Source organism: Tenrec ecaudatus, chromosome 2, assembly GCF_050624435.1.
Source record: "Tenrec ecaudatus isolate mTenEca1 chromosome 2, mTenEca1.hap1, whole genome shotgun sequence".
NCBI lineage: Eukaryota > Metazoa > Chordata > Mammalia > Afrosoricida > Tenrecidae > Tenrec > Tenrec ecaudatus.
In genome coordinates, this window is record NC_134531.1 from 287282594 (window position 1) to 287309706 (window position 27113).

Sequence of the window (27113 nt, forward strand, 5' to 3'; positions counted from 1 at the left end):
ATTGTATGTTTTGTTGAACCACGTGTGGTGATTCTGATCAATGTGTCCACAAAAAATCCAGAAAGATTTGGATTGTTAGCAGGTAAAATAACATAATAACCCACATTTACATTTAGAATGTGCCTGACTCCTCCTCTCTAAGCCCTTGCTCAGGGCCCCGTGTTTTCAGGGATATAGATCAGGCCTGCTTTTTAGGCCAAAAGAAGCAGAAGAGGCAAACAGCCTGCTCTTCCAGAAGCAAAAGCCATTCTGAAATATATTCAGAGCGGAGGAAGGGCAAAAGCCTACCGTCCGTCCCTGGGCTTTGGGAGTATTACACCGCAGTGGTGAATTTAAGAAACTTTCTGTCCGTTGCGCTGGGGTCCCATACCATATCAGATACTTTTACAAATACTTGTTTCCTACCATTTGTTCGTCTCATTCCGTTAAACTTGTTGGTCAACGAGCCTGGTGATTACTGTTATCCAGTATATTTTGAAAATACAAACAAACTCAATGATTCTGGCCCCTCTCGTCCCTCCCCTTCTGAGAGAAAGGAGAGAGAGAGAGAGAGAGAGAGAGAGAGAGAGAGCGAGAGAGAGAGAGAGAGAGAGAGAGAGTGTGTGTGTGTGTGTGTGTGTGTGTGTGTGTGTGTGTGTGTGTGTGTGTGTGTGTGTGTCTGGGAAGTAGACAGATTCCCTACCTGGAAATGGCTTGCTATTATTAGACATTCAGTTACCAGGGGTTATGTAAGACAATTGAAGCTCTGTTTTTTAACAGAGACATGATTCATGCTGCTCGTAGTAACAGTAACCACCTCAGAACGAGACAGAAACCAGACGCAGACAAAGGCTGGAGAAATCAGTGCTGAGTCGGGTACAGCCATCCTCCCGATACCCTCTGCCTTTCAATCAGCACTTAGGTTATCAGGAGAGGAGGCTCCTGCTAATTCTGGATCCTTTCTGTCGCCTGGGGCTGCCAGGTGAAATCCTGTGGGCTGGGGCCTTGTGCAAGAGAAAAGTGGGCCAAGGGACCAGTGACGTCTGGCCTCCCTCCCCAGTACCATGCCCCCCTCTCCCGGAGCGTCCCCAGTGGCCAGGGCACAACGAGAGGCACAGTGACTGTAGGCCAGCCCCGCGGCTCAGCTGTCTCTGTAGCGTCTGCTCTGAAAGGTGGGAAGCGGAATGTGTAGCTCGCCCACACAAGTAACTTCCCTCAAGTGATGCTCTGTGGCAGAGCGTGCTGGCGGAGGAGAGGACAGAGTAGGGGAAGCTGGTGCCGCGCTTCACTACAGTTTCTCCCCAAACCTGAATGAGACTGGACTGCCTTTCAGCCTCTTCCCCTCCGGCCCATCAAAACACACACATGCACGCAAACTCACACCATTCCTAATTTCTCTAGCAGCCCATCTTCGACACCACATTGAGTCAGTACTTCCCAGTATGCAAAGCGCACCAACTTCCTGCAGCTTCACAGCTTTATGAGTTTAGGCAAAGCACGTGTGGTTATTAATACCATTTTGCAGGTGAGAAATTTCACGGCTGGATGGTTTTATACCAGCTCTCAAGTCCTAGCCACAGTCCTATAAATAAGAGCAGTAGGCTCAGAAAAGTTAAGTGACTGGGCCATGGTAACACGGCTCATTCTGATCAGGTCCAAGGGCGTCAGAGCAGAGTGTTGGTTTCCCCGTCCAGCGCTCTGCTTCTCAGGTTTGCTGAAAGCTTGGTGGCAGGGGACTTCCAAGGAGGGGAATCGATTTTCTGAAAAACCTCAGTGTTACTGCTCATTAACTGGGTAGCTTAACCTCCCTGCCTCACTCAAAACCAAACGTACTGCCAGGGAGCTAATGCCAGCTCATAGCAACCCTACAGGACAGGGTAGGACTGCCCCTAGCATTTCCGGGACTGTAACTCTTTCATGTGTGGGAGGAGAAAGCCCTATCCAAAGTCTCAGGCTGGGTGTTTTAAACTACTGACCTCGTAGGTCGCAGCCAAATGTGTGACCACTAGTCCATCAGGGCTCCTTGAGTTGCAGTCTTATCTCCATGGAACTCATGATAGGGAGCACTTGTTGTTAGAGAATGGCCACGAAATCAACAAAGAAAACCTTCTATGTGTCGAATCGAAACCAAGGCCCGGCATTGCCAATAGCACATCCCTGACACCCTGGAAGGAGATGCAAATATCTATCTCAGACTTTACCTCAGACATGAAAATGACTATTTTTACTAATGAAATAAGAAACCATGATGCTCTGCTGCAGAAACTGCCCATGGCGCCACATAAAAATCACACCCTTCCCCACCTCACCCCCCCCCCCCCCCGCAGTATTGTTACACCCAGCAGGCAGACCTTGCTCTCAGCTGTGTAAATTACCCAGAAAGCCAGTGCTTCGGACAGGTATGACAGAAAACAACTAGGCCACTTTACTTCACCCACCCAGTACTCTCCCACAATTAAAATTCTAGTTAAAAAGCATATCATTGATTACTAACAATAATCAGTGCTCTTACACACTTATATGAGTTTTCCCTAAGAACTAACACGACTTTCTGCCTACAAAGTTTTACCACTAAAAAAAAAAAAAAGTTTTACCACTAGCCTGCTAGTGTCACACATGAAAGAATACAATCTAGACCTGTTCTGAGGAGCCCTGGTGACACAGTGGGTTTTGCTTTGGTTTGCTCACCGCAAGTTCCACAGTTTGAAACCACGAGCAGCTCAGAGGGAGAAAGGCAGGCTTTCTACTCCCAGAAAGAATTCCAGTCTCAGGAGCCCACAGGGGCAACTCTGCTCTGTCCTATAGGGTCACCCTGAGCCAGAGTTGATTCGACAGCAGTGAGCTTATTGTTTTTGGTGTGTGTGTTGGATTATGTCTACTGCAGAGTTAACATAAAATTAAAAAATTCTTATTGATGAAATAAGTGTTCATCACTTTGTGTTTGTATGCCACACTTTATCCAGGAGGGCTACAAAGTACTTTGTCAACTCTGCTTTAATGAGATGCATTTTCTCTTCTGAAACATGAAAGTCATTTATTGCTGTGATTTTAAGGCCCCACCCCTTTTTTTTCCAGTGATTCTTTTTTCTCTCCCCAATAAAATTCCCTTGACTGGGCATGAAGAGACATATCTAGTCCTAGCCTCACTACAAACTTGCTATTAGGGAACCTACTTAGCCCCGACTTCAGATAGCATCTAATCTGCAAGACTCAAATGCCCATAATGTCTAGTTATTACACAACGGCCTGAGATTTCAGCCTGCTCTTTGAACTGGTGCATTGCGGCTATAAGAGAACTTGAGGGGAAAGATGGAATGTATGGTTCGGGATCACATATTGTACCTAGTGGCTGCCAAAGTGCCTTGACTTCCCCAATATAATGCATCGCCAGGCCTTAGAAGATAGAGGTCTGGGTTCTTCAGATGAGTGAAAACAGCAGAATGTGACTGGCATGGACTGGCATCATATTCAGTCTGTTGGCGACTGCCCTCTGTCGACATAGTGGGGGGTAGAAAGTGGACCCCTCACAAGAGCGCTGCTGACTTCTTTTGTGAGAACATGGATTCTTTTCATCAAGTTACAGTAACGTCATGATCATAATGACAATTTCAGCAATTATTACAGTGGTTCCTTTCATAGGGCCTTTGATGTTCCTAAGTTAGTCTGCCGTCCTCTGATTATCGAGCCATGGCAGCACAGTGGTTAAAGTGTGTGGCTGCTAATCCAAAGGTCAGGGGTGTGAGCCCACCAGTCACTTGCGGGAGGAAAGTGCGGCAGTCTGCTTTCATACAGATTTACAGCCTAGATCCTTCCTGTAGCCATGCTGTAAATAGAGTCAACTCAGCAGCAGTAAGCTTTGTTTGCTGTTTGGTGGTCCACACTGAGGTATGAGAAGCTGTATCCTTCTCGCTGCCAGCTATTTCCAGTACTTACTTCTACCCAAGAACAGGGTTACCTCTGGTCCTCACAGTCCGGCCTTTACTGTCCTCAGATCTTGGGCAGACATGGTATCCTTTGTGGTGCTGACTGATTTATTTCTCAGTAACGTGGTGGTTCATTGCTGGACCTGCAGCATACTAAATTATCCAAATTGCTACAGAAATCACGTTTCAATGTACTGTACCCCCAAACCATCTATTTCTGTCTATGGTGACAAATAGCATGGTTAGAAGCACTCATTATGCATAAAAGGCTACACTGGGAGCTGGAGTGGCTGTAATGTAGGAAATGAGGGCCATGTCATTGAGAATTTGCATTCTCACCATGGAAGTAGAAATCAGGAATTAAACCATAACCATTCACCTAAATGCTAAATGAGTAGCACTGAGCTAAGTTCTCACAAGAAGTTTCACAAGGGATTTGTGGCTTCACTTAAGCCTTGAAGGAGCAAAAAGGCAGAGATAAGAAAGAAGATAAAGGCATTCAAGCAGCCAACATGTTATGTTCAGGGGCTCATGAGGGGCTTAGTCTTTGAATACCTTGCGAATAAACTGATTTAGGCCGAAAGAGTTCATCTGCGGGTGTGTGTTTTTGGTAGTGATGCTCTGAATTTACAATCCCCGCCTAAAGGGTTTGGAACAAGGGAAATCCATTAAAGCATTTTCTCCTAAGTACATTCTAAAGTTAATAAGTATTCCATAAAGAAGGGGCCAGGGTGTCTACAGGCCAGAAGGTTAAGAAATTCTGGAGCACTCAACAACTTTAATATCCTCACATGCATTAAAAGCTTGCAAGAGGGACTCATAGTAGGTAATGTTCCCTAGGTTTATCTGTGCAAGGAACAGCGATTGAGGCGTGTCCTGCAATGATAATGCTCTGCAATTCTCACTCTCCGATACAGCACATAGGAGAATTTTGACGAGGAGGAGTTAAAGGACAAAAGAGTAGGTTGTGATGGTTAATATAGTAACATTTAGAATAGTTATGCCATTGACTATGGATAAGAAGGTGTCATTATGGAATCAAAGGGAAGGATAAAGATCAGAAGTAGAGAAGATTACCTCAAGGAAAAAAAGTGAGTGTGGGAAAAAATATGTAGAAATTCACCCTGAGGAAAGAAAGTGATGAGAATTCAGAGTGTCTGAGCAGAGAAAGAGAGCCACTGAACTAACCACACTGGACGGCCTCTATCCTCTGACTAAAGCAGGCGACAGGTCATCAACCTAGAAAAGAATGGAACTCGATATAAGTAGCAAATATTAAGGGAAAACCAACATAGGCCCACTTTTGGAAGTAACACTAGGCAGAATGAGGGTCCAGATGGCCTTCATATGTAGGGCTTTGTACCGGGAGAGAGAGGGAATGGTAAGTGATGACACAAACTTACCATAAGGAATGTCCAAGAAGGCCCTGTCCATACAGGATCAGGGGTGCAAGGAGCGAGAGAGGGGACTGTTCAAATGGTTGATTACAGGGTAAGCTTAAACTGGATAAAGCCATCTAGTGAAGCCAGCAGGAGCTTCGTAATGGGTGAAATGACAAGCATAGGTTCTTCAGCCATTAATTAAGGATGGTGCATTGTAAGCTGAGGCCTTGACAGTAATTTATAATGATGGTGAGGGCTAAGGTACAACTGGATAAAAGCAGTGGCCAAGGCTTGAGGTCATGATGGATTTTTGAATTAATGCATCAATCAAAGAAGAAAGGAAAAAAACACGAATCAAGTTCAGAAGCGGCTGAAGGTTAAAAACAAGTTCCAGTGGGCATCTGTGAGGCACTGGTGAGGACCCCCATGAAGAAGACTGGAAGGAAGGGAAGAGAGTGAATGAGGAGGAGACGTGGGTGAAGTCGCGGAGTGGTGTGGTTAAATCTGACTTGGGAGCCTTGGTTTTCTCTCCTCTATGGCTTCATGATGGGCAGAAGATGAAACATGGCCGCCAGAAGGATTTCCAGCCTCAGAGACCCCTGGGGCAGTTCTGTGCTGTCCTGCAGGGTCGCTATGAGATCGCATCAACTCAGTGGCAGCACGCAGATACAAGGCCTCCATGACCAACACAAGTTATTCCCCTTTCATACCCACCAGCTTCCCCATCTGTCGCATGACAATCGCCACCTTCAAAGAGTGACCGTAAGAAATAAAGTAAACCAACGAAAGTGCCCGGCGCAATCCCTGCTCTGCAACGAACACTTAGCTGATGGTAGATCACACTGACTGTGGAGATGCTGAAAGCAGGAAAAGGGAAGTGATGTCACTTTGGAGATGGTGACAAGAGGGTGTCCCCTAGAGGAATAGGATGCAGCTGTTTCTTAGGACCAGGGTCTCCCTGCCCCCACTTTGCACAAAAGCCTAACGATTCCTCCCGAAACACACTCATTGCGAGGCCCTGGCACAGGGAATTCTGATGGGACCCCCGAATAAGGTGCTGGCCCGTCACTCTTGCTCATGTTGGAATTCCCGCTGCAGTTAGCAATGGTATTGTGGTTGAGATACGTATTATCACCTGATGCCAAATACCTCTCATTTAAGTAAAGAAAAAAAAAAAACAGGCTCAACTGTACCTGGTTTAACACTAAGACTCCTGGGATGTGCAGCTCATATTAACAGAGTTTGTGAGTTGTCAAAGAGGAATCAAAAGGTCTCTGTGGAGAAAATTAACATAGATTTAATGTGACAAACAGTGGGACGGTAATTCCACCTTCGAATGGCAGGGCCATCCCAGGGGTCTTGAAGCCATCGGAGGTGTTTCTTTTGGACATGGGTATTAACTAGTGGTAATTAACTAGCTAAAATATAAAAAGTGAAACATTCGTTAGGGAAGCAGAAAGCTGAGGAGGGGCTTCCTGGCAGGACTTCAAACAAGTTCATTCTGGTGATTCGTATAGAGTTCGGGAATCTCATTAAAACGGAGGCTCGGATTCACTATATCTGGGGCACAAAGGCAAATTCTCAGCAGGGGTCCAACCAGAGTGAACTGGTTGGATGCCCAGGCTCCTGTTGAATTTGGCTGGCCACAGTGCCTTTGGTGTCTTAGTCTTTAAATGGTTTTCTCACCCGTTTCCAGTGAGTGGGATTAGTGGTGTAGACTTTGGGGATTCACTTCAGGTAATTAGTTTTAAAAGTTAAAAGTCAAATCATTTTCTTTAACAGGTTTAATAGTTTAACAGGTTGATGAGCTACTTAAGTAAATTCCCACATCTTTCTTCTCAAGGGACTATTAAGAGTTTTTAAGGGACCTTAAAATTTGTAGAATCTACCTTCTCTTTCTGAGCAACCTAGAGGTGGGATGACTCACCCAAGGTCATCCAGCTCATTCTGACTGCTCTCTCTCATCTCCCTTTCTCTCTCTCCCCCTGAGTTGTCCCTCCTCTTTCTTCTCATCCACATTCTCTTCCCTACAGCCACATCTGCTGATGAGTTCTTTGTACGTAACCTTGCTTTGCTTTTCTGTGCTGCTGAGCTAGTGGGTCTCTGTCTATTACCAACTGCTCACCACTAACTCACCACCATATTTGGAGTGAAGGAAGGAGGGAAGTAGAACAATTTAAATTTACTGTGATCTTTGAGACAGTTTTATCTACACCTGGGAATTGCTGTTAGACAATTAGGTTAGTAAAGCTCATTGACTTTCTCAAAGGAAAGGTGTTACTTGAATTATTACCAGATAATTATTGTTAAAAATAACAATAATGAAAAAAAGAGGAACTTTACATGTTAGAGATTTTACCATTCTAAAATTCCGAGGGGAGTTTTTAAAAGCCCGGAGGGGCAGGGGGTCTAGAAAAATCATTTTTCCCACACAAAGTCATGACAGAAACTCCTTCAATTTTCTCTACTGCCTAATGACCTAACTAACCAGCCAGAATTAGAAGCCAGTTGTCTTGGTCCTAATGTTGCTGTAACTGAGATATTCCATAAATGTATGGCTTTAAAAATCAGAAATGTATTTTCTCAGAATTCTGGAGGCTACGTGTCCAAATCAGGCTCTCAGACTTGTTGATTCTTTCTTGGCATTCCTTGGTCCCTTGGCAGCCTTTCCACAGCATCTGCCTTCCCCTGTGTGTGCCTCTCTTAGTGTCGAATCTGTTCTTCGTATTGCAGAGAAGGGATTAGAGTTAGAACCCACTTGACGGGCCAGGTCCCATTTCCAAACACCCACACATATTTTGGGGATCCAGCGACTACCATCAGTCACACTGTGCCAGCTGTGAATGCCGTTTTAGCATGTGATTCTACTTGGATTTCTGCAGAGACAGCCCTTAGGAAGGACTGCAAGATGGAGAAGGTGTGTGGTACCATCAGAATCACCTGGGAGCTATTAGCAATGCAAGCTCTTGGCCCCCACCCCGGACTGACACACTGGACCAGAAACTCCATTTTAGCAAGACCCTTACCTTAGGTGATTCCTTTCGTTGAAGTTTGAGAAAACGGACATAAGATTTTTCTCATCTTCAAGTAGAAAGGCTCTAGGAAGAAACTATTATTATTTGTATTTCCCACAAGAGATCTCTCACCTGAAATCTTTGTCCCTGCGTCTCTCCCAGGGGCTCTGAGCCCCCATGGAAATAGCCTAAGTACTCCCTTTGCACTGAGGTCATCACGGAACGAGACACGCGTTTGCGTTGTACGTGCGGTACAGCTGTTGTTCCATGAAAGGATTTAGAGCCGGAGAGCGCCGAGCTCGGAGTCTGACCTCACTAGGAATTCGTGGCCTGTTTACTTGGTGTCTGGGCCTCGGTTTTCTTTATCAGTGAAATGGGGATAGCAGTGCGTACATCATTGCACGGCTGGAAGGATTAAAGGGGAATCCATTTCTATATCAACATGTCTGAGGCAGTACCTGACAAAATTCCGGAAGTAGGGTGATTGTTACTGAAGCCCCTGAATGGTGCAGACAGTTCATTTGCCTGGCTACTAACTGAAATCTTAGTGGCTGGAATCTATGCCGAGGTCCCTCAGAAAAAACAATCCTGGTAATCGATTTCTGAAAGATCACAGCCAGTGGAGACCCTCCAGAGCACTTCTCTGACACACACAGTCACCAGGGATGGAAATCGATTCAGCAGCAACTGGTCTTTGTCTTTGTTTGCTGTTCCTCTCCTCCCTTTGTAAGCGTTCATCAGTCACAGAGCCCCCCCCCCCCCCCATACTGCTTTCGGAAAGATCCGGTGCGAAGAGCTGCACTGAAAGGAGACCACTGGGGGACAGGGATGTGTGACAGAGCCATTGCATAACAGCCCCGCTCGCGGAGGGCCTCGGAGACAGACCTGCACAGATGCCAGCAATGAGAAGTGACCCGCCGTCTCTTCTTGACGCCTCTGACATCATCAAGGACCTTGCCGGCTGCGTTCCAAGAGCAGATTCTTTATTACAGCAGTGATGTCAGAGGCAGCGAGAACAGCTGGGTTTCCAGAGTCCAAGGAGAATTTGTGTCCCCAGCAGCCCCCCTGGTGTGCCTCTTTGACTTACATTACTGAGTACACTGGAGGTGGGTCGAAGTCACGGGAAGAGAAGCCATACAGGCTCTCATGACGTCATTTTCATGGGCTCTTGTAATTTTTAGGGTGCAGCCACACTTCAAGTAATAAAGCATGACAATCCGTGCAGTTGTTCAGATTAATAGGCCCTCGGGTGTGTGCTAAGGCAGGAAGGGAAATAAAGGAAGGGACGAGGTGACAATTTGCCGGCAAATAAAAGGAAGCTGAAGCATCAGGATGTGGGGCTGAGAAAGAAGGATTTGATTGAAGGACGAGAAGATTATGTTCCTATTTAATTATAAAGTGTGCACTTTGAACCAACCGTTAGGCGTGTTTCTAATGCACGCTTATCGGATTACGCAATGGCTTTGTGTGCTTCCAGGTTGTTTTTCATTGCATTGTACCAGACATATCGATCAGTGATCTCCTTTATCATCTTAATGTAGTGGCCAGGGGAGAAGGGAGGAGGCAGCTCTGTCTGGTGACGTGTTGTTGATAGCCTGTCCAGCGGGATGATGGGTTAGGAAGAACGAGGAAGAGCTATGGAGCCCAATGTGCAGTTTAGGTGGCCGCCAAGGCGCTGCAGTCTAATGGATGTCTTCAGACAGAGCACTGCCCCACAGGCCCAAAAAGAGTTTGCTTAATCACACAAGTTGTTCCTACGGTGAGTCACAAAGAGCCAAGTGCTCACCTGAGAAAGGCGGATGCGGTCTTGTAGGCCTGCTGGGTAACACTGACGCTGAGCTTCCCGGCCAAGTGAGAACGGCTGAGACCTTCTGGACAGAAACCTGTTCTCTGCCCCGCCCCGCCCCCCCCCCCCCCCCCCCGCCTCTAGGCAAACACTAGCCTCCCCCAGGCATGTTTTCTTGACCTTCTCTTCCTCAGGTGAGCCAAAAAGAACCTGTCTGAAGATGGAGAGGAGATTAAATAGTTAACATAGCTTCCGCCATCAGAGGAGAACAAGGGAATAAAATGGGGACAGATTTAGGGGCAGTCCTCTAAGTGTCTCTTCAAGCACATTCGTAAGATAAACTAAAACAACAAAACAAAAATGAGTCAACATTTAAGCAGATCTAGAAGAGAAATCCCGAACACAGCCAGGTGGAAATACCAGTGGCCGGGCACCTGTCGAGTGGATGTGGGCTCACAGCAACACCGCGTGTGGAGCAGAGCTGCTCCGTGGGATTGTCAGAGGTGTGATCTTTGAGAAGGAGGTCACCAGGCCTTGGCTTCCAAGGTGACACTAAGTGGTTTTGAGCCACTAACCGATCCATTCATAGTAGAGTACATAACCCGGTGTGCCACCCAGAGACCCCAGGATCCCATGTAACCATAGCATCCCTGTAGCCTGGTCCCATGGAGCACTTTTAACTGAGCCCACTGCTTTCCAAAGCAGGAGAACCGCCTTTTTCCTGTGTTCAGCCTGAATTTATCACTCCAGTTACATTGTCAGCATTATTAGAATTAGCTTGGTCAGTAATCTCAAAAAAGTTTGTTTCCTTATTCTAGAAACCCACCTCATTGTAAACAGGAAGTTCACTTCATAACGATATTCATGGGTTTGGTATGTCGAAATGAGTAAGTGATGCACACTCTTGGTGTTCTGAAAAAGTAAGCTTTCAGGCTGCATACCTCAACCTCTCCTTTCTTCAAACTGATCACTGCTGAGGCATGTCGGCTGGTGCTGAGCAAACACTGATATGCACACTTAAAGACAAGTGTCCTCTTATATATTGGCGATCCTGCTCCAGCCACTAACAAGGAAATAGAACTAATAAGCCAGTTCCCTTCACCTATTTAACTAAAATAACTCAGAGGGTTGGAGGCAGGTGAACTTCAAGATCACCATAATTCCATCTTACTTTTCATGACTCGAAGCAAGAGAGTTTAGACTTTTTGAAATCAGCTCAGCAGGCGTCAGCTGACCACAGCACACGTGCACAGCCCTGTCCACTCAGAGTACACAAGTAACGCTTGTCCCCGGCTTGGAGGAGCTGAGAGGGCAGGAAGAGACGAGCGTGAGTGGCTGGCGTGTGCAAACAGAGCAGCGCAGCACATGGGGGAGAGAAGGGGCATGGTGCGTCGTGGGCAGTGTGGGAGCTGACCCCTAAAGGCAGCGGAACGGTTTGGAAACAGAGCGTGGGGCTACCACATGAAGAGTACGCGCCCTTTCCCTGGATGAGACCTCCAAAGTGGGAGCAACCAAAACCAGTCGTCATTAAGTCTAACTCATGGCAACCCCATATGCCTCAGAGAGGAACTATGCTGGGTAGAGTTGAAGGGCAGAGGTTTTTTTCCCTTTAGAAGCACATCTCCAGGCCTCTTTTCCAAGAAACCTCGCGGTGAGCTCCAACCTACAACTGCTCGGTTAGGAGCCTAGTGCTTTGAGTCCTCGAACAAGTCACAGGCTCTCCGTGTGTACTTAGCACACGATGGGCTGTGCACTCCGCTGCTGGCCACAAGGCCCGTAGGTAAGACCAGTCCACCCGCCGCTCTGCGGAACAAAGATGAGGCTACTCCTGGAAAGGATTCAAGTCTTGGCAACCCGAAGGGGCAGGTCTAGCCCGTTTTCTAGTGTCACAATGAGCTGGAATCCGCTCAGTGGCAGTTTGCGATACTAAATATTTTTTAAGGCTATAGAATCGTAGCCTGCCCACACTAGAAACAGTCACTGTGCCCCAGGAGGGTGCGGGTCAAGAGCAGGTCTGATTGGAGTATAGAATCAACTGGGAAGATGAGTATAGAAAGTTAGATTGGGTGCTCTTCTTGGGTACTTGAAAATTTTTAAATTGATCTAGTAATCAAAGAGGATTTTAACAAAGGAGTGATGAATGCCGGATCGACGTGCAGGAGGGGCTGGTGGGAGAGAGGAACCGGAGGCAGGGAAGCCTGTGCGGAGGCTCTCAGCACAGCCCCGGCAGGATGCAGGAGACACTCATGGATTTGAGGATGCTGCTGTTGCCGTGTGTCATTATTAGGTGGCCTCGACTTGGCTCTGATTCAGCAACTCTGCATACAGAGTTGGCCCACTCCTGCGCCATCTTTGTTACGTTTGAGCCCACTGTGACTGCCACTGTGTCAGCGCCTCTCATCGGGGGGCTCCTTTCTATCCCCGACCCTCCACCTTAGTGAGCAAGATATCCTTCTCCGGGAACCCGCCTTTCCTGTAACATTAAAGAACAAGAGACAAAGTCTCACCACCTGTACTTCTAAGGGGCTTCACGTCCTCAAAAATCTGGTTTATTTATTCTTCTGGCAGTACAGGGGATAGTCAATATGTTTCACTAACACTGTAATTCAAATACAGCAATTATTCTTCGGTATTCATTAGTCACTGTCTAGTTTCCTCGTGCAGTTGAGACAAATCCTAATCATCCCTGTAGAGCGGTGCAACTTAGTCCTCCAAGTGACATCTTTGCCTGGTAACTCTGGTCTTTTGGAACAAACCTGCATAAGTCAATCAGGCAATGGTCAGCAGGTGTTGATACGATTTTCACTAGCAAAATAATTTTAGAGGTGTATCACAGTACAACCCACTGACAGACGAGTGGTGGGATATTGGGATAGAAAGTAGATATTGATTCATGAAACACAACCAGAGTTAAACTCAGCAGCCGTAGGACTCAGCAGGTGATTGGATATGAAAAATGAAGCAAGGGAGAGATCAAGTAACTGGATAAAATGACCAAGGAAGGAAGGGAGAAGGCCGGAAAAGGAACAGATTTTGAGGGGAAGGCTACAAATAAAGAACTAATAATGAAAACACCTGCTGAATTAGAAATGCTCATGTCTTCTTTAAGGTGTGCGCCATCTGCACAATCATTCCTGTGCTTGAGCCCATTACTGAAGCTCCCACGTCAATCGATCTCGTCACGCGCCAACCTCTGTTTTGCTGCCCCTGTACCAAAGATGATGTCCTCCCCCAGAGACTGGTCTCTCCTGCCCAAAGCACGTGAGGGGAAGTCTTGCCATCTGGCCTCTAAGGAGCATTCTGGCTGCACTTGTTCCAAGGCAGATGTGTTTGGCTGTCCATGGTCCTTTCAATATTCTTCCGCAGCGCCCTAATTCAAACACATGGATTCTTCTTGGGCCTTCCATGGCCAAAAGGTGGTTTCTCAGCCTGTGGCTCAGATCAAGTGTAGTAACTAAAAGATAGGTGGCCCGCACCCAGCAGCCACTCTGTGGGAGAACGATGCGGCAGCCTGCTCTGTAGAGATGGACAGTCTTAGAAACCCCCTGGGGCAGCTCTGCTCTGTCCTCTTGGGGTTCTCTGTGCCTGGACCCACCCAAGGGGATTAGCCTTGGAATATGGCTGAAGTATTTGATGGAGGTATGAATTCTTCAGAGTTAGAGATCCTGTCTGATTCATCTGTTCCGTATAGGCGCTGTGTGACTGTGAATGAACAAACAGGCGACTGAATGAATAGCCGGCCGTTGTGTAGCGTGTAGGGACCGGAGCTCTGCAGACGAGCAGGAACTAGCGACCCCCATGCGGGTGTTCTCGGGGGAGAAGGGAGGCTGTGGGCAGAGCCTGCAGAGAGGAGATTGAGGAGTGTCTGTTTAGAGAGCAGTGGGAAGAAGACATCCCCGTGGAGAAGGCAGACGAGCGGAATGAGAGCTGGCGGGGAATCAGAGAAACACTGTGTCCCAGATGCCAAGGGAGGGGAATGAAGTGGTCACCGGGACCAATGAGATGGCCAAGGGGCGAGGCCTGGGCAAAGACCACTACTTTCCAGGGTCAGAGGACATGGGAGGAGAGACTTTGCAGCAAGCTCAGGACTGTGGCCAGGGCAGTGGGTATTTTAGAATAGGTGACAAGTGGACGGGGAAGAGGCAAGAAAGAGGGAAGGGCTGAAGTGGATTCAAACACACAGGCTAAAGAGTGGCCTCTAGCAAGGTTGGAGGACATGCCCGCACCCTGCCACCCTGAACCCCAACTCCGTCTGCACCAGCAGGGGGCTGCCGCGGGCGTCCTGGGCCATCCCCAAAGTCAAGCAGAAACCCTGAGAATGGAGTCTGGGTGACTTCTCTGGCCCCTCCCTTCCCAGACTAGCTGCCCCCCAGAGCACAGAGGAGAGCCCAGCCTCTTAACCAAATCCCACAGCCCTGGCCGGGGCAAAGCACATGCCCACCCGCACCGCCTCGCCTAACAGCTGTGTCTCTGATTTTCTGTCTGATCTAGATGCAGCCGCTCTCTGTTGCCTGCCCCAATGAACATCTGCACTAGGCCCAAACCGTGGAGTGACTTACCTGAAGAGTGACACCGTTTACTCGGGAACTACTGTGAGTACATTTTGCCTCCAGCGAAAGGCTGCTTCCTTCACTTTGCATCACGCTGTGCGTGTGTGCGCCTGCGCACTCTCACACGCACAAGGATTGTCAAAGCGGGAGAAGTGCTAGATGGTAGTGTCCCCTGGGTGCCAGGATGTCACTAGACCCAGCTCTGCGTTGCTCACAGCCAGCAGTGCATGCCCTGGGCCAGTGCTGTGCCCTGCTTGGCAGGTGACTGTGCCCACCTGTCTGGGCCGGCGGCAGTCTTGCTCGGTCATCTGTATTTCTCTCTGTCAGAGTTTGTCACTGCGCACGCGCGCGCACACTCTCACACACACACACACACACACACACACACACACACACACCCGCACCCCTCTCCATCCCCCCACCACGCGGCTCTGCGTGAACTGCCTTGCAGCTCATCATTTCAGCGCACCCTGGCTACCTGTGGGGCCAGCTCTGGTGGCCCGTGTCTCCCTGCTGTGTACGCCCCACTTCTGTGCTCCATGCTGGGGCCTTCTTGTTACTGCTGGGGCTCTGAGCTCCAGTCCATTCTTCCAGAATCAAGCAGTGGAAGGGGCAGAAATAAGACTGGGTAGGCGATACAATACCACCACGAAAATACTTATGGAATATGGATCTATCTAGTATTTATCAAGAATTGTTAAAAACTATGTGCCTTTTATTGTTTTGCTTAGCCAGAAAAGTGAATTACTTCAATGACACGCATGCAAAGTAACTATAGATTTCAAACCAAAGTCCTTTGCTCTCTGTTCCACTGGCAAGTTTCCCCTCAAGGCAGGAGGCAGGCAATGGGTAGGGCTGTACAGATGGCCCTGGGACTGAAGAATGTTAAGCCTGGGAGACTAGCATCCTTCATAGCTTCCGGTAGGCCTCAGCTCCACTATTCTGCGATGAAGCAAAACTGAAGGGATGCCTCTCGAATGTTGGCTTTGCCTTGGCTTTTGTGTTGCTTTCCACCACTCGTGCTGTCTGTCCGCAGAATTGTAACTGATGGTATCTCGTGCGTAGGTGCTAGATAGGCTTGCCTGGCCAAACCAAGAACCAAACTCACAGCCAGGAAATGATTCCAGCTTTCAGTGACTCGATAGGGCAGGCTAGAACTGCCCCTGTGGAGACCTCTTTACTGGAGTAGAAAACCTCTTCTTTCTCCCTCCGAGCAGCTGGTGATGTCAAACTGCCGGCCTTGTAGTTAGCAGCTCAATTCGCAACCACCATGGCACTTGGGCTTCCGGGCCCAGGTGCAAATGAAATCCCCACAGTCCTCAGGGCTCTACTGCAAAGCTAGTGGACTGAAGGAATCGGAGGCCAAAAAACACAACATCAGATCAAACATAGAGTTTCCCCATCAGGACCCGTGCAAGGAACGTATTCACATAGCACTTTCACCCTTCCTCAAGTTCAAGCACAGAGGATGCCTTAGCATGGTCTTGGGTCGTTTCTGACCCTTTCTTCATTGTCGAGTAACTGTGCGGGTGCCGTTAGCGCAAACCATTCTGGGCCACAGCCCGGCTTCAGAGTTTCCTCGCCACTCCCGCCCCGCTGTGCTGTTGAGAACCCAGCTCCAGACCCAGGAAAAGGGGGGCTGATAGTTCCCGAAAAGCACAAGGAGGCCCCAAAGTGAGCTTCTGCTGCTGCCAGGGGAAGTACCTCAGCTGCACAGGGTCCAGGGCCTGCTTCCCTTCCCCTGCGCCCCAGAGAACAAACAGGCCGGGGAATGATCCCAGTCCAGCTGCTTTGCCTCCTCATACAGAGAAGAGAAATAGTAACAAAACCCAGGGGAAGAGTGGCTAGGATATAACAGTGTGAATAATTATAAAAATGAGCCCTTCCAAAAAAAAAATGAGCCCTTCCTGTAGGCTGGCAGTGCTCTTGGTCAGGTCCCGAGCCTGTAGGTGGGTGGAAAAGGTTTGACACCTGCGAACCCTGTTACCACCTGTATAACCAGCCAGTCCTCTCTGTTTACTCAGTTGTTGGGTTAGTTCCAGGAGAAATGTGTATACAGTGCCTGGCAGATTGGAGGTGAGCACATTCATCGCCCCCCCCAAGATTTTATTTTCTTTTTAATTTAAAGATCATTTTATTGGGGGCTCCTACAGCTCTTATAGCAATCCATACATCCATTGTACCAAGCATATTTGTACAGATGTTGCCACCATCATTTTCTAGACACTTACTTCCTCTCGAGCACTTACCATGTGGCATGTTCTAGACACGAGGGACGTGGCAGCAAACAAAGCAAACGTTGGTCACCCCTTGCTTTCACGGGGCTCACGGTCTTTTTCCATCCACGAATAGCAAATGGACATCAGGGTACATGGAAGCTAAGAGAGTTCTCGTGTAGGTTTGCTCTGTGTTTCTTCTCAGAAAGCAGGAACACGAGGAAAGGGCAAAGGAAATGGAGAAGGGAAAGCATACCATGGCTTTTCTTCATTCATATAATGAACTAACGCATAAAACGCTTACAACAATAATGCACGGGCGTCTGGGCGTGTCAAGGGTTGGGAGACACAGGTAATGTGCATGTTGTGTGTGCGAAGATGGGGCAGGTCCACTTGAGTCTACTCAAGTACTCCCTCAGCACAAGAACACTTTGTTCTAATAACCTAGTATTCCGTGATGCTCACCTTCCGGACATAATCGCTGAAGACAAAGTGGGTGCATAAGCAAATACGGTGAACAAAGTTGATGGTGCCCGCCTATCAAATGATATAGCATCTGGGGTCTTAAAGGCTTGAAGATAAACAGGCCGCCATCTAGCTGAGAAGCAACCAAACCCACATGGAAAAAGCACCTCAGCCTGTGTGATCATGAGGTGTCAATAGGATCAGATATCAGGCATCAAAGAACAAAAGGTCATATCATGTGACTGAGGGGTGGGTAGTGCAGAGTGGAAACTCAAAACCCATCTGTAGGCAATTGGACATCCCCTTACAGAAGGGTCACAAGGAAATGAGGAGCCGGTCGGGGTACAGTATAGCACTGTTGAAACATACAACTTTCCTCTAGTTTAGTGGTTCTCAACCTGTGGGTCGTGACCCCTTTGGAGGTCGAATGACCCTTTCACAGGGGTCCCCCGATTCATAACAGTAGTATAATTACAGTTATGAAGTACCAATGAAAATAATTTTGTGGTTGGGGGTGTATTAAAGGGTCTCGGCATTAGGAAAGTTGAGAACCACTGCTCTAGTTCTTTAATGATTCCTCCCCACCACTATCATGACCCTAATTCTACCTTACAAATCCAGCTAGCCTAGAACATATACACGGGTACAGATAAAAGCTGGAAACACAGGGAATCCAGGACTTATAAACCCCTCAGGACCAATATTGAGAGTAGTGATCCCAGGAGGGGGAGGGGAAGATGGGGCAGAAAGGGGGAACTGAACAAAATCATCTACATATAACCCCCTCCCTGGGGGATGGACAACAGCAAAGTGGGTGAAAGACATCGGACAGTGTAAGACATGAAAAAACAATGATAAGTTAGAAATTATCAGGGGTTCATGAGGGAGAGAGGGTAGGAGAGGGAGGGGGAAAGTTAGAAGCTGATGCCAAGGGCACAAGTAGAAAGAAAATGTTTTGAAAATGATGGCAACAAATGTACAAATGTGCTTGTCATGATGGATGGATGGATGGATGGATGGATGGATGGATGGATGGATGGATGGATGGATGGATTGTGATAAGAGTTGTACGAGCCCCGAGTAAAATGATTTTTAAAATATGGGGGAGGTACACTGGTTGGTCTCATGTTCTCCAACATCAGGTTCGCCCTTTCTTTGCCCTGATATTGTGACGCAGGAGATTGACCTCCCAGGCCACCACCGCCCAGGATGGCCTGTTTCTGGCTTCCCTTTGAGTGGCTACGAAGAGACAACATCCAGGAGGCTCTGAGAGCAGGAGGGGAGAGAGATCAGCTTCCTCTAACTGCCCTCGCCCCCTTCCCAGCTCCAATTCTCGATGGACTTAGAAAACACCACCCCTTCAGTTGAACAGGTTAAAGCTGAGATTAACAGCTTTCCACTGTTGCTAGTCCCTGGCTCTTCCCCACCCCTCGAGGGTCCCCTAACCTCATCAGCCCCACTGTAGACAGTCCCTTCATTAAACTCTCCTCAGTGAGAACCTCTGAGTGAGCCATCTGTTTGTAGCCAGATTCCTGACTGATATACCGTGAGGGAGAAAGACACTGATAAACATTATAAATCAGCCCTGTTGGGAAGGTTATGTTTTGTTTTTGTTTGGTTTTTTAGAGAGAGACCGAGAGGAGAAAATGTTTGAGGCATGCAAACATCTTCTATTGATGTGAAAACGTTAGGCCAAACCGTGACAGGATGAGTCGTAAGAAAGCATGGCCAGCAGGAGTGCCATAGGTTGGCTTTACTGAATGGACCACAGTACTCGGGCTTGACGGGCTTCAACAAGACAAGTGCAGCCTGTGTGACTCTCAGCTTCAGGAGGAGGCAATGTCACTGGCGACCATGTGTACAGAAAAAAAGATATCAGGAAGGTGATACTGTAAGATCAAAGTACTAGAGATTGTTTATCCCAGCACTTATTCTGCCTTGGCGACAATAACGAGCCATTTGCCCCTGTCACGAGTCTAGATGTTTTCAAACAAAATCCTGATTACCCACATGACAGGAGGAGCCTCTTCTTACAGCTGAAAACCATAGAACCGACACCGTCTAGGGAAAGAGCTAACTTCTCGAGCACCTACCATGTGCCAGCCCTGGGCTTACCACTTGGCAGGGAACTTGCTTGTATGATTCCTACTTTGCAGATGAGCACACTGAGGCTCAGGGAAGCAATAGGATGTGTCTCTCCGGACAAACGGCGATAGGGTGAGGAGGCCCACTTCTGCTAGTACCGTGGACCCTTGAACCCCACCAGTGTGCACTGACTAGGCACATCCAAGTGGGCCCACACAATTCAAACCCATCATTTCCAAGGGTCAGCTATAAATTAGACGTGGACCTTGGACTGACTGCACTGCCCACTGGAGCCCCTACCCCTGTGATGCTCACGGCTCGACGCTAGTTTGCTATCACTTGTTGCCTTTGCTGACCCCCGTCTCCAGGCACTTGGATAAGGAAGAGAGTTGGGAAAGCCTCCCAAAGGACTGGGTGGCATCGTGGCTGTAAACTATCATGACCCAAGAGCCGAAGAATCACATATTTCTCCAAAGGAAGGCACCTTACTGTCCAGGAGAGGGCAGGAGCCCAGTAGAGAGAGGATTGGGAGAAGGAAAGAAAAGAGCACTCTCCTCCCAGCGGACCCTGGAGACTAGGAAGAGCTCACACAGATAAAACATTTATTTTCCATGTGTTGCCGAAAGCCCTGCCACGATCACGACATGTGAGCAGTGTGTGCATAGGCGTGTGAAATATATACATCAAATGCCACCCATCTGGGTCGTCTCCATGCATTGAACATACTTAATCCCTACCATCTCCTCAATATGCTTTCATGCATATTTCGTTCCACTCACAATATGGTCTTGTTAGGAAAGAGTCAGCATCATCCGCAGCCGTCTCCACGGCTGTTTCAGCCCCAAACTTGTTGCCAGGGCCAGCACAATGAGAGTTCACAGCCAGCAGGCCCTGCTGGCTGACTCGGCTGCCCGTCACCTCAAAAGGCCTTCCCAGCTCTCCAAGCAGCCTTTCTCTCCCGCCCGACATGGCTGCAGCGGGAAGATGAAAATGTTTTTGTTCTCTCTGGGCAATTGGGAGAGATTCAGTCCGAACGTCAGAACTGACCGTTGAAAGGCAGGTGCCTGTGGTCACACTTTTTAAATTTGTTTTTTGTTTTTTTATTTAATTTTTGAATGCAGAGCCTCCCCCCCAGATTGGCCGGAGGAAGTGCACAATGATTGGTCTGTTTCTCTGTGGAAGTGTTCAGGGTACACCCAGTTTTGCTTTGCATATATTTACGAAACATCTGCCCTTTTCTTGTTCCTAAATCCTTCCCCCCTCCCCAGCCCCCTTTCCCCTTTCCCCTGCTTTCTTTCTTTGTTGTTGTTGTTGGCTTGTTTAACTTTTTCACTGGAGCTTGCATTTTCCAGTTGAGAGACGACTTCATCGGAGTGTATAATTTTAACACTCAGAGAAAAGGCAAAGGGGAGAGAGGAGGAGGAGGAGGAGGGAGGGAGGGAGGGAGTGAAGGAGAGGAGAGCTTGAGAGCAAGCTGAAAAGAAAGAGCGAGGCGGAAAGGCCAGCGCTTGGCAAACCAACCTTTGGCATGATGACCACAAGAAGGTTCTGGTGGGGAGCTTGCCTGGAGACGACGGCGGGAGCCACCCAGTGTGCTGCTGCCCTCTAAGGGCTCCCGGGAATACTGCGCCATCAGGGGGGCTCCTCAAGGGAGCCATGTTTACGGAATTCCTGTGAGGCACTCAAACAAGAGAGGTCCCTTTCGTCCCCCTAGGGTTGGCTCTTTAATCCTTAATAAACTGTACACCTGTAAAAATGGGGCCCAAAAGATGACACCCCTGTGTATTTGTAGCCATTGAAGGGACTTTACTGAACTTGGTGAGGCCCCCTTCTGATGGCTCCGTGCTTCTCGGTGCCAGGAAACGGAGACCAGAACTAATGGCAGGTGAGATGGGGGCAGGGGATGGATTCTGAGGACAGGGCCTGGCTGCTGCCCGGGAAGCTCCGAAGCAGCCTTGTGCCGGAGGAAAAGTAAAGGCTGTGCATAAATAGAGGAGGCTGGGGAAGAGCCAGAACGCTGTTTGTAGACAGGAAGCTCCAAGACCCAATGCTCCCCAGGAGCACTCAGTGCTCTTACTTAGTGCTCCCTAAGAGTGACCTCGGAAACCACACATGGGAGGAGGGGGGTACAGCGTGTCATATGCACAGCAAGTTCAAATCTAGGGAAGTAACCAAAGTCATTTATTGAAGGGCAAGACAATTCCTGTGCTGTTTGAAACAAAGTCATAACGTTGGCTTGTTGGGATAGTTACTCATTTTTGAGAGTTTCCTAATTTCCTGAAACACGCTTAGAAATGAGGCCAGCCCTCTTAGAGAAGCATCCGAGTGTGTCTTGCCAGCTTATGAAATGGCATCTGTCTTTAGGATTGAGTGTCTATATTTGAATGAATCCTAAGTCACAAGCCTAACTTTAGTGAGCAAAATGGTCCTACTCTTGATCAAATGCCCTTCATGGATTCAGATGGCAACAACCAGTCAAGGTCGAGCTCACTGCTGCATAATGAGTAGGAAACTTAATGGGGCTCCAGACTATGCCTACTCTCACAATACACTTTAATTTCAGCTCCTTTTCACTCCGTCAGTGTTCATATGTTGGGTGACAGCTTTGTCTCAGCTACTTTGCATAAGAGACTGCACCATACACTCTGGAAGGGTAGGAACCATGCTTGTTTGGTTCCCTAACCCCTGCTGGCCCGTCCAGGCATATAATAAATATTTTGGAGATGAGTCAATGAACAAATGAACAGTGGGAGGGAGGGAAAGAAAAGATGAGCCCGAGGAACACACACAGACTGAAGACATCCCCTTCCCTTCCCCTTGGAGAACTTACAGCCTCATAGGAGTGATACACGGCACACAACATTGACATGAAAATTCCTAGATGAGTAAACAACACACACACATACATTTTTCAGGACAGCAAGTGGAGTGGGACTTCCAAGGGAAAGAGAAAGTGCAGGAGCAAGAAGTCCTATCTGACACAAAGGGCTTGAGACATCAATACGATGAAGACAGTCTCTAAGAAGTCTAAGAATGCCTGTGATTTCAACAGGCCGAGGTGAAGAAAGGGTGTTCTAAGCAAAACAAGAAATAACTTGAGCAAAGACAGAGAGTCAAGGATGTAGATTTCTAGAATGTGTGGAAATATTTGGGAAATGCAGACGTCCAGTACATCCAACTCGGAGGACCCAGGTGAGGAAAACTGGAACAGAGATGGGTGTAGCCTTGCGTGCGTGCAGAAAGGCAGGGGTGGAAGGGTAAAGGAAGATGACCCTGGACTCGTAGGCCACGGCAGTCGGGATGGAAAGTGTGCAGGGGCAAAGAAAATGGAAAGGAAACCTGTGGGCGCCATGAAGGAAGCAGACTTATCAGAATTTGTTGACGCACTGACTTTAAAGTCCAGAAAGCTGGACAATAGCCCGGCCATCTAATGTGCAGCTGCAGAGCCTTGTCCCCGGAGGCAACATTAGCAGAAATTAGAATGTTGGAGGAGGCATTGTTTCTCATGGACAAGATGGGTTGGACGTTGGGTATGTTGGTCTCGGTATGCTTTGAAAACCGAAATTTACCCATTCCTTCGGGGGCTTTCATTGTGGGTCCCATCCTCAGCCACTCCACAGGTGGGTACGCTGCTTCTCCGATCGTGGCCCCCTCCACACTGAAAACCTACACCCCCTAACCACTCTGCCCTCCCCCAATCCCCATATTCTAATCTTTACCACTCCGTCTCCGCCTCCCTCCCACCCTTTAAAGAAACAGATTTGATTTCACAACCTGTTGGACCAGAAACACAGCATGCTAATCACAACACCATATTCTGCGAGGGCAGATTTAACTACCCAGTACAACACATTTCAATACAAAATATTCTGATAACAAGTCCATCGCCATGCTCACAGAAACGAGGAAGCATGGAAACAAATCTACTTACAACAAATTCTGTACGACACATGAGCTACAGAAAGAGGAGGGGGAAATGTTTTCCCGGGTCACATCATGATTTAAACAAAAAAGGAACCGAGCCGAGGAAATGTGGGGAACAGTCACAGAATGACTCACAATCTAGTTTGGCTGCGGTCTAGGGCACAGGTGGTAAAAGCAAAGGATGCATGACTTTAGTGCCCCTCAGTAGGAGAGACCTGAGTGGGCCAGTAGCCGACCTCTTCAACTTTCAATTTCTAGACCCAAATAACAGTTAATAGCAGTTACTAGCTAATTCCCTCCACTCGTATCTTTCTCATTTTCCCAAATGAAAACTCATCCTCCTCAACTCCAAGATTGTGTACCAAATCAAATTGCCAAAGAAATCTAAGCTTATGATGAGTAAACGCTTAGAGGGGGGGGCTTCTGTGTGACACCTTCCCTCTCTACCCACTGGTTGTTGGGATAGGTCAGCAGGACTGGTCAACGGGTCAACCCTTCCTTCCTTGAAACCTTGATCCAGCTTTTTGCTTCTGTTTTTTTTTTTAACAGTTCTATTGACATGTAATTCCCCTATCACACAATTCGATAATTCAATCACATGAAAAGGAGTTGCAGAATCATTACCAGTTGATCCAGTTTTCCCTTTGGTTTCATTGAAAGAGGTGACCCAAAGATCCTAAAATTTAATCACGCTATATTGAGAAAACAGACAAGGTCGAAATACTCCTTGTTTCCACATTGGGAGAATTTAACAATGAGACAGGTTAGCAGGGCTAACCAAACCTAGCCCCCCCACCCCCAAACACACACCCACTACCACCTTTGGAAAATCTAGCCCACCTCCTTATACCGGTTCAACCAGATAAGCAGGAATTTGTGATTTGCACTGTTAAAAAGACTACAAGGTCCAATAATCCCAGCATTTGCAGACCCCCCCTCCCCCCACCATCATGACCTTCAAGGGTGTGGGCCAATGACCCGACCCTACTGTGTGTGACATCCTAGAATGAGTTTTGCTCACCCGCATCAGAAGCCCTTGTGAGGGAATCTATCTTGTGTGGACTCATAATTAACGTGGCCGTGTTGCAACAGGCTATTTTCCTGGGAATCTTTACCTACCTAATAAATAAACATAGTGTCCCTTCCCACCTGAAACCTTTAAAAAAAAAACCCTAGCAACCTGTTTGTTCAGGAGATGGGGGGTAACCATGGATAGACCATGCTTCGTGTTCTGCCTGCAGGCTCCGCCCCCATTACACTTTGCTCCTATGCAAAGCCTTTGCCTCTCCCCATAACTGTTAGTCAGCACAAGGTAAGATCCCTGCCTTGCAGCTCTGGCTGAGGAGCCGTGCCCTGGGTGACAGAACCTGAGCGCTTCGGATCAGTTTTCACTTGCTATGTTAAACAAGGGCCAGCCTGCTTCGATTTTGCTTTGAAATACAATGTTGATTTAAAATGAAATCTAGTTAACAGCAAGGTGGTTGAATGTTCTGTAATGTGTTCCTTGAGCAGAAACGTCAAGCTGGAAGGAACCTTTAGGGCCTTCTAATCCAAGCCCTTTATTTTACAGATGAGGAAACTGAAGCCCAGAGAGGTGAAGTGAGGTGCCCAAGGCCACACAGCAAGTTAGAGGCACAGCTAGTACCATAGCTCAAGTCTCCTGACTCCCAGTCCAGTGCTCCTCCCATTACTCCACGGGTCCAGTCTCTCAGATTCCAGACAAATGCTAGAACGGTAAACCGCCACTAGTATTTTTCCAGACCATGTTAAACCTCCTGAAAGGGGGGTGGGGTGGGGCGGGGAGGATGCTTTCTTGGATAATGTCAGCCATACGCAGCTCAAGCTGTCTAAAGTTCTGGGACAGGGTCTTTTTATGCAGCCAACAGAGTCCAAATGTGGTGCTGTTTGCTCGGCCCATATGCTTTCATGTGTTCCCAGTTAGGCCATTCCTGGAGGGGGGGAAAAACAAGAATCAGCTTGTTTTAAAACAAGGGACATACTGGACTCCCTCCCATCCCCCCCCCCCAGGAAAAAAAAATCAAGTTATCTTTAACAGATTCTAAAAATGCCTTTTCCCAAATATGCAGTCAGTTCCTTCAAAGGGCCCTTTGTTTATTTTCAGGAAGAAACCCAAGACAGCTGAAAACCAGAAGGCATCTGAGGAGAATGAGATTACTCAGCCGGGTGGATCCAGCGCCAAGCCGGGCCTTCCCTGCCTGAACTTTGAAGCTGCTCTGTCTCCAGACCCAGTGCTCATCCACGCAGCACAGTCACTGACAAACCCTCACGCTCACACCGGGTCATCTGATTGTGAGTAGCCGGGAAGGTGATGGTGACTGACTTCGCGGGGCCTGGAGCAGCGCTGCCCTGGCTCTGGCTTTTCTGCGTGCAGAGCACATTGCTGTCACTGCCTTTTCGTCTGCTAGCTTTGCCACCATGTTGATCCCGCCCACATCACGGTCTCAAAGCTAGGAGTGGGAGTTTTTAAAGCCAGGTGACCAGCGTTTGCCCTCAAAAGGCTGATTAATTCCGCAAACCACATTCTCTTTCATGACACTAGCCCAGGAAGAAAAGAAAAAAACAGAAAAAGAAGCTGGGTTGCTGCTTCTTAATTATTCTTTTGTCCCCATGATCTGAAAAGCAGTCTTTCCAGCTGTCCAAAATTGAACAACCAAATGTGGACCTCAACAGCCCAGTGAGACACAGGACACTTCCATTTTGAAATTACATAACACGAGTCAGATTTGCATTAGTGATTGGAGTCTCATGTCGCTTGGCTGAATTTCTGTCTTTCCAGCTTTTAATTTACTTTGATGTGGTTAAAGGAGAGCATAAATTTACAAAAGAAAAAAGAATGACTTCCAAGAATTTAGAAGCCACCCAGACTTCACGTAGCCAATAAGAACTCAGGTTAAAAATATTTCTTAATTAAAAAAAACTGCCAGAGGGCTAAATTTGGAAATGGGCAGCTTAATGAGATTGTGCTATTGAAATCACTGCCTTGCTGTTTACGTTGCCGTCTTAGCAATGATCTGGGAGTCACTTCTTCAAATTCTATTTAAAGAAAGTTGATAAATCACTTTTAGGAGATTTTTTTTTTCTTCTTCCTTTTGAAATACAACCCGGTACTTCAGAGAGAAACGCGTGTGTTGACATTGGGTGGAATGGACTAACTTTATGGTACAATCCCAAAGGATATACCTTTTAGTCTATTCTGCATTCATCTCCATAAAGGATGTCTCCTAGCAGGCAAAGAACACATTCTTCTTTAGAATGAGTAAGATAGGCCCAGAATGGTTGATCTTCAAAAAAGGACTCCATTTATCTTACTCATGAAGACCAATATATATATATATATCTTCTTTATATATATAAATTAGGAAATAAGACTCTAAATCTCTTATTTGTTTGTTTGTTTTCTGATATACAAATGTAAAACCCCACAACAAAGGCAAGGAGTGAGAGGGGGAGGGTATAGGAGACTCTGCTTCCTCCTTGCTTTGTCAGAGCAGACTCTCAGAGAAGGGACAGAGGGTAGGGTGAAAGGGGCTGGTCCCACTCATGACAGGGCTGAGACCAAATTCTAGCTGTCGCTAGAAAAGGAAAATCTGGCCCCCTGTGGCCCACATGACTTATAAAGTCAGCCACCATTTCTGTAGAGACACCTGCAGGTCTGAGAACTAGATTCTCTGGACTACCCTGAGTATCACGTACATGAACCTTCTTGCTTGGCAGTTTCCAGCCCAATAGTAATTACAGGAGGAGTTGGACAATTGTGTGGCACTCTGC

General features: G+C 47.7%; 1 protein-coding gene across 19 annotated transcripts in view; it reads left to right on the forward strand.

Annotated features, from left to right (window-relative positions):
- Window positions 1-27113, forward strand: part of ZBTB20 (zinc finger and BTB domain containing 20) — a 968716-nt gene that overhangs the window by 878825 nt on the left and 62778 nt on the right. For 17 of the 19 annotated variants that reach the window (XM_075542488.1, XM_075542495.1, XM_075542494.1 and 14 more), the window contains 3 exons: window positions 14576-14676; window positions 24895-25058; window positions 25447-25634. In XM_075542488.1, the coding sequence (XP_075398603.1) occupies window positions 25048-25058; window positions 25447-25634 (199 nt within the window). In that variant the 5' untranslated portion in view covers window positions 14576-14676; window positions 24895-25047. The remainder of the gene's footprint in view (window positions 1-14575; window positions 14677-24894; window positions 25059-25446; window positions 25635-27113) is intronic. The other 2 variants (XM_075542504.1, XM_075542505.1) reach the window with 1 other exon arrangement.